This window comes from Miscanthus floridulus, chromosome 18 (genome assembly GCF_019320115.1).
Source record: "Miscanthus floridulus cultivar M001 chromosome 18, ASM1932011v1, whole genome shotgun sequence".
NCBI classification, from domain to species: domain Eukaryota; kingdom Viridiplantae; phylum Streptophyta; class Magnoliopsida; order Poales; family Poaceae; genus Miscanthus; species Miscanthus floridulus.
In genome coordinates this window covers 130418393-130426275 of record NC_089597.1, presented here as the reverse complement: position 1 = coordinate 130426275, position 7883 = coordinate 130418393, and the positions used below count along the sequence as shown (strand labels likewise).

The 7883-nt window shown below is 57.2% G+C and overlaps 1 protein-coding gene and 1 pseudogene across 1 annotated transcript; one reads left to right on the top strand and one right to left on the bottom strand.

Annotated features, from left to right (window-relative positions):
* Positions 1-2022: 2022 nt before the first annotated feature.
* On the bottom strand, positions 2023-3005 carry LOC136519484 (uncharacterized). The gene has a single exon (XM_066512876.1). It carries the CDS (start codon positions 2978-2980, stop codon positions 2072-2074), a length of 909 nt encoding a protein of 302 aa, XP_066368973.1. The 5' UTR covers positions 2981-3005; the 3' UTR covers positions 2023-2071.
* Positions 3006-4410: 1405 nt separating this feature from the next.
* On the top strand, positions 4411-6438 carry LOC136524678 (uncharacterized protein At3g28850-like; annotated as a pseudogene).
* The last annotated feature ends 1445 nt before the right edge of the window (positions 6439-7883 follow it).

The window sequence follows — 7883 nt, the reverse complement described above, 5'->3', positions numbered from 1 at the left end:
TATGGACTTTTAATTCATTTTGAGATCAAACTATTAACTTTCATAATATTTTACTTAAAATTTTATTTTTTCAATTGTTTTTTGCTTGGAGATGGAGTCTTTATGTAGACATTTTTCTTTCCCATTAGATCAACCTAAAATCCAATATTTAATGTTGGAGCTTTTCTTTTTTCTGATTCTAGACCCTCTCGGGTGAATCTAAGTGGCTCTTTTCAACATTGTTGTATGAATACAATAGATATATTTTATCTATTTGTGATGGAGCTTTACTCTATATGGTTACCCCACATACTATGATAATACAAACATTTCACATTAGTTTCATCACAGGTGACCAATGCTAAGTATGTAAATATATTAACTATGGGCAACTAGTTTCGCTGGTTATCTGGTGAAACTGTAAAACAAAATGTACAAATTAAACTAGAAAAGTACAATGTTCATCCTATCAAATAAGAGAAACAGAAAGGGAGCTAAATTAGAAGTTCAAATAAAAAAAATTTGATACTTAAGATGTATATAAACCACACTGATAGAGAAGCTGAAACAAGTCATTTTGATCCATGCATATGTTTTAGCAGTTTTTTAAACCATCTAGAGGCTTAGAGGCAAGAGCTATGCATATATGACTGTGTGACCATCGTGCCTAAATTTATCAAGTTGATCAAAGCCTAAATTTAAAATACCTCTGAGTAGTGGTGCATCGTGCCCAATGACCGACTCTGTGGCCACCTCCTTTTGTTTAGTGTTCAATGTCTCTGGGATCTTGGGCAATGTTCAATAGAATAGGTGCATTCATCAGTTTTGTCTCTCGTTCGAACGCGCAATAGTGATATGATGTGTCATCAGGAACTTGATCTAGATCCAGATCAGAGCCATGGCTTCACTTAAGAATAGTGAAATTGCAGAGATCTTAATAACTTGAGCAATTTGCGTTGATGGAGCCTGTTCTCCCTCCTTCGCTCACATCCATAGATCAATGGATTCAAAATTCAAATGAGCATTTTTTTGGATTATAAAGTATTTTGTATATGCACCGTCCGTCAAAGAGATGGGTTTAAGCTTATGAACACGAGTACCGATCGATTTTGTCCGATGAAATGTACGCATATCACAGTTCATAGGAATGCAAAGCATTTGAACAAGAGCCAGACAGGGCCGTCCCAACAATTTCTAGGGCCCTTGGGCAAACAAGACAATGAAGTCCCGGCTATCTAATATTTTAATATCACGAGATTGAACTATATAGTACTACTGGTAATAAGAGTTAACTCGCAAAATATAGTTTGTTAAAAAACGACAATACATCAAAGAAGCTTAAAGAACGGTGAAATCCATGAAATGACTTAAAATTTAAAACAAATTATGGGCAGCCTGCTGCCTGTGGCATGTCCATAAGTTCCTTGATGAATTAAATAATTAAACTAATAGATCAACAATTCGCTGCACTATCGCTTGATGCCTGCATGTATTGGATTGCAAGGTAAAAAAGAAACTGAAGTTTTCAGATCGAACAAACAATAAATACTGATGAACTGAAACCATAATCACTTACCGCAGAGAGTCGGGGACAGGGATGAAGGGACTGCAGCGCAGCTGGGTTAGTGGGCGCCTGCTGGGATCACGGGATTCCAGATTACGGAAATCGGGATTTCAGGATTTGGGAACGCCGGAACAGCCGCCGCAGCGCAACAGCACGCATGCTTTGACGCGGAGTCGCGAATAGGAAAGGGTTGCCGCACAGAGCCGCAGACTGAACTGGACGTGACCGTATGGAGCCAAATACATGTACTACATATACGTATATTCATGGGCCCCTAGTGCCATGGGCCCCCGGGCGTCGCACTGCCTGCCCTCCCCCATGGGACGGGCCTGGAGCCAGATAAACAAGCTAGAGGGTTTTTTTTTTTTTGAGGGAACTGGAGTGGCGCTAGAGCTTTTTTTCGTTCAACAATCTGTATGTACACTTGCATTTTTGTGTTAACAATTTTCGTTCAATAATCTGTATGTACACTTGCATTTTTGTGTTAACAACGACATCTTTGAGTGTTTTGATGGATGTCGAAAACAATCACCATGTCTGGGTGCGAATGTTGAGCAGTGCAACTCTAGCGTGCAGGATGCTCCTGAACACCTTGTCGTTCCCGGCTTCCATCTCGGCGATGCACTCGTCAAGCCGCTCCATCTTCTCTAGCGCAGCCAGCTCCATGTCCTCGTCGGAGGCGGCCGTGGCCTTGCTGCTCCTGGTGACCAGAGACATGAGCGTCGCCGTGGCCGCCGGTTTCTTGGAGGAAGCAGACGCGGCGGCCGCGGTGGCGGCGGACGACACGGCCTCGAGCGCGGCGAACACGGCCGCGGACGCGGACGCCGCGGCGGCCAGGGCCTCGGCGAGCACCCCGGACACCTCGACCTCGGTGACGCTGGTGGCCGCGGGCACCACGGGGAGTAGAGGGAGTCTGGCGGCGGCGCGCGCGGAGGACGCGAGGCGGGCGAGGTCCTTCTCGGCGCTACGCTGGGCGCGGACGGCCGACGCGAGGCGCGCCGCGTCGCGGCGACGAAGCGCGGCCTGGGCCTCTGCGGCGTGGCGCCTGAGGTCGAGGAGGGTCTCCCGGAACGCGCCGTGCCCGTCTGCGAGGGCGAGCAGGCCGTCCAGGAGGCGGTCCGAGAAGGCGGTGGCGGTGGCGAGCGCGGCGCGGGGCTCCGGGAGCACGAGGAGCTCGGCCAGTGCGGCGTGGAGCGCGTCGAGGTGGGCGAGGCCCGCGGACGGGGTGGAGGTGGTGGTGCAGGGGTCGGCGCCGGCGGTGGCGGCCCAGGCGCGGACGGCGCGGGTGGTGGCGTGGAGGTGCGCGAGCAGCGGGTGCGCGCGGCAGGTCGGGAGGCTGATGGAACGCACGTGGCGCGCTTGTTTCTTGGTGGTGGAGGAGGAGGAGCGCGCCGGGCTCAGCGGGAAGGAGATGGAGCGACCGAAGGCGGGCGCCATTGGAATGGGTCGTTGATGGAGGATGCCTTGCTTGCTCTGCAGCCTCAGCTCGTTGTGGAGAGGCCGGGGACGAAGAGGGGGTATATAAAGCGGAGGCGCCGGCGCGTACGTGGGGGTGGGCGGGTGGCGCTTGCAATGGCATGCGTGGTTGGTGGCGCAATGGCGGGAGGCAGGATCCGCGAGGGACGGGGATGCGTGCATGGCTGCTACACGAACGAGCACGTGGAGCTCGATGGGTCGCCTGCTGCTGGATCGGGGGGGATCTCTCGGCTCTCTCTCTCTCCAGTCTCCACTGCCCTGCCGCCACGCCACCACCCATGCTTCCCGTTGGACGCACGCCATGCGTGTGTCAGCGCTCTGCACTGCGGCAGGGGCAGAACATGCAACCGCGCGTCGGCGGCGACGCTGTGGATGGCAGGATGGGGACTGGATGGGCCAACCGGCCAACGCCAATCATTTGGGATGGGCATCGCGATCTGCTCTCTCTCGCATTGTTCCGTGGGTGTTGGTGTGGTGGGTGGTGCATCGGAACGGATCATGGCCTTGCCTGGGGTCTCTCTCTGGCTGCCGCAGCGGCAGGGCAAGGCGATGCATGAGATCCGCCGCTGTCCTGTTGGTGAACGACCGATCGATTTGCCGGCCGGCCGGTGGTGTGCACGCTACCCGGCCAGTACATGCTTCCTTCTCCTTCTCCATCACACATTCACACAACAAGATGGTGGTGCACTGGTTGTTCAAGCTGCGTGCGTAGCGTACGTGCCTTGTACCAGCTGTGCCAATGCAACTGTGTATTTCATTTCGTGCTTCCAGGCGCTGCTAATTATATGTAACAATATTAAATAGTATAATGCGCGCATGGTTGATATGCTTCATTTTGTACAGAGGTGTCACTTAAATCCACAAACTCTTAAATCGTACTTCTGGCACCCGAATGTTGTTTAAGTATGTCACTTAGGTGCATAACTCATCGGATCAAGGTTTTGGCCGACGTGGCGTGAACAGCGTGGCGCAAGCGCACGTGAGCCTGCTTTTGGGGCGTGCAATTAAGGACCTGTATGGCAGGGCTCCGACGGGCTCCGGCTCCCGCCCCTGTTCACCTGTCGGCCGCCCACGGGCCGACAGGGGGCTACTATTCATCGGAGCTATTTTTCTCTCTCCTCCTTTCCTCTCTCACAGACACCGCCGAAGCCAGAGAAGCGCGTTTTTCAGGCTCCGCGGCTCCGGCTCCCCCTGGCACCTATCGGCCCGTGGGCGGCCGACAGGTGCGGGAGCTGGAGCCGCCGGAGCCCTGCCAAAGAGGTCCTAAGCAGAGAGCCGCCGTTATCCAGGCTCGAGAGCTCTAGATCCATTGGTTGCAACTGCATTGTGGATTTGTGGTGCCGTTGATCGAGCCGCGCGTGCATATGCACGCGAGCACGGACGACGCAGGCGGCAGGCTAGCGCGCGCTCCCGCGTCGTCGCGACGTGATCCGGTGATGGGGTGCGCGACATCCACCGAAGCACGGCGTGACATGGTGTGGGTCGGCGCCGACGCCCACGCGCGGCGGAGCTTCTCGCTGCCCTCCGTCGACATCCAACGTCTGTGGCTGAGGGCCGTGTCGATGCTCGGCACCCTCGGCCTCGCCGGCAGCGCCCGTCACTCCGGCTCGTGCAGGCACGCGACGCTGTCGGTGGAGGAGATGATGAAGGGCGACAACGACCACGCCGCGGACGCGGTGCTCCTCGGTGACGACGCGGCGAAGCGGCCCCTGAAGCACTGCACTGACATCGCCCAACGAGCCCGAGGTGATCAACGCGTGGGAGCTCCTGGCGGGGCTCGAGGACGACGTGCCGACGGCGCGCGCCACGTACAAGAGTCTGCCACTCGATGAGTCGCCGCAGGAGTTCGCCTTGGAGGCGCCGCCGCTGCCGCAGTGGATGCAGGCCGACATGGACATGCCCGTCGCCTTAGACTTCGACCCGGAGGTACTGTCCAGATTCCGGGAGGCTCTAGAGGGCACGCCGCCATCGTCGGAGCCTGCGGTTGTCTCGTCCGCCGAAGACGAGACACCCAGGGAGCAGGAACGGAAGGACAGGAAGGACGCGGAAGCATGTGAGGTACGGAGCGCTCGAGGCTTGGCTGCGCCCCTAGGCTAGGCTGGCCGGGCTCGCGTCGTGCGCGTCGCTGGTGCGTGTGCGCATGCAAAGCAACCAGCTCACCGGCACGATCCCCATCGGGTTCGGCAAGCTGCCGTCGCTGCAGCGGCTCGAGCTCGCAGGCAACGACCTGTCCGGAGAGATCCCCGGCGACCTCGCGTCGTCGACGTCGCTGTCGTTCATCGACCTATCTCACAACCACCTCCAATACTCGCTGCCGTCGAGCCTCTTCACGATCCCGACGCTGCAGAGCTTCTTGGCATCAGATAACATCATCTCCAGTGGCTCGGGTTCACGAGCGCCGTCGTGGTGGCGTGCATAAAGGAGGCGAACGTGGTGGGCATGGGCGCGACCGGGGTGGTGTACAGGGCAGAGCTCCCGCGCGCGCGCCGTGATCGCCGTGAAGAAGCTGTGGCAGCCAGGGTACGTGCACAACGACGCGGACGCCATGATGCTGTACGAGTTCATGCCCAACGGCAGCCTGTGGGAGGCGCTGCATGGCCCGCCGGAGAAGCGCGCTCTGCTAGACTGGGTGTCCCGCTACGACGTCGCCGTCGGCAAATGCGGTCAGGAGCATGGCCACCCCGTCGCGCGCATGCGAGCTCGACGACGCACCGCAGCCGGACTGTGTTCATCCTACTACCTTGAAGTCACCTGCAGCTCCCCTTTAGGCTTGCTCTTGTTCTGCAAGCCTACACTGCTAAAGCTGCAGGCTGCTCGTCTGCTCCAGAGAGGGGCTGAGTCAGGCTCCGGGCACAGCACGGCAGCAGAGCAGGGCCGGGGTGGCTGGCGACGGCGCGGTGTAGGCCGCCGCAGAACCGGGGAGCGCTGGGGCGGGGACGAGGAGTCACCGGGGCATGGGCTCGCCGGGGAGCGACCGCGCGAGGAGGGCAGGGCTGGTCTCCGTGCCCGCATCCTGTACAGCTACGGAATGCGCCTAGACGAGCGCGACGTCTCCATGCACGCCGTCTTCAAGGCCGAGCTCGCGGAGCTCCTCGGGCCCGGCTTTGCAGGCGCCGCGCTCCCGCGCGTGTTCGTCGACGGCCAGTACCTCGACGGCGCCAAGGACGTGCACTTCCTGCACGAGGCGGCCGAGCTCAGGCGCGCCCTCGCGGAAGCTCGGGTACATGGAGGCGTGCGCCGCCAGCAGCGACGTCCAGTTCATGCCGTGCGAGACGTGCTACGGCAGCTGCAAGATCTTCGTCGAGGAGGACGACGCGGGCGACAGGTATCACAACGTCGGCGAGTTCCGGCGGACGACGCAGGCTCACGTGCGCTTGCACCACGTTGTCCACGTCACGTCGGCCAAAACTTTGTTCTGATGAGTTATGGACCTAAGCGACATATTTAAACAATATTACGGTGTCAGAAGTACGATTTGAAATTCGTGGACCTGACACTACTCTTTTGTATATATATCCAACAAGTCAAGTCGTAGTCCATATCCATACACATGTTTTGCACACTCACAACGGCCATCTGCTGCTGCTGCATGCTACCTCCTCCATGTAAGAGTATATATCCAGAGCCTTGCCTTGTTCAACCGCCTGCAGCTACCGGATCCGAGTTCCGACGACGTGCACATCCATCTTCAAATCATATTTTTTTGAAATAAATACACGGCACGATAACTATATGCTCCAATGGTAGTTCCATCTTATTACATGTGCGCTTGCATTTTTCTTTCCTGCATATTCGGCAAAACCTCGTCCCCTTTAGAAAAAATGCTCGTGCTTTGCAACGGGACGCATGCATGATGATTTATTGTATGATTTTCATACCAATAGTAATAAACTATATGTTTTATTAAATTTATTAATTGGGCATGATCCAACCTTAAATAAATCAAAAAAATTGAGCATTTTCCCTGTGTGCCATTATGAAAGATGCTCCAAGCTTAGAGGCTACTAAAAAGTTCAAACGCCTGGTGTCATGACACTTTTTTTTACCTCCTAAGCCATTCCGTCCACCTTCTGTTTGGTTTTTTGTCGTTTGCCAGCCCTGACACGTGGACCCAGCCAGTGAAAACGTTTAAAATACCCTTCTCTCATGACCTCATCCTCTACCTCTTTCTCTCTCCGTTGGGTGGGGCCAAGCTGTCAGCGACTCCAACACCTTCTTCCTCCTTAAGACGAGCAGCGCGAGCTGAGGCCTGGCGCCCGCTACTTCAGTCGACGCGGAAGGAGCATGGGACGACGACGGGGACGGGGATGGTGCCGTGGATGGGTCAGTCTCCATGTCTGTCTCCTCGCCCTCGCCCGCGCAGCCGAACTGGAGGCGCTCACCGTCTGAGCGCACCCCTGCCCGCGCGCCAGTCGCTAGCACGAGCCCTGTCCTCGGACGCCCGCCCTGCTTGCATCTCACGTCGGGTGCTCCAGTGCCACCACGAGCGCGTGCTCACCGTTCTCGGGGCCGGCCGAGAGCCGCGCCGCACCCTGCGGGACGACGGCCGCACGCCGCCCCCGAGCTGGCCGCGAGCCACGCCTGAGGTTCGGCCACGCCGCGCCTCGGGGCCGGCCACGCCGCGTCCTGGAGGACGGCCACGCTGCGCCTAGAGGACGGCTGCGCGCCGCCTCGGGGCCTACCGCGCCTCGCTAAACGTCGTGCGCGCGGGCGACGTGGCCGGAGGGGTAGGGCGCGGCTACACGCAGGACGACGGGGCAAGGCGCAGCCATGCGCGCGGGTGGCGTGGTTGGCGCGGCCATGCGCCGCCTTCACCGGTGGAGCCGCCTCCTGCGTCAGGGATACTGAGACGATGACCAAGAGA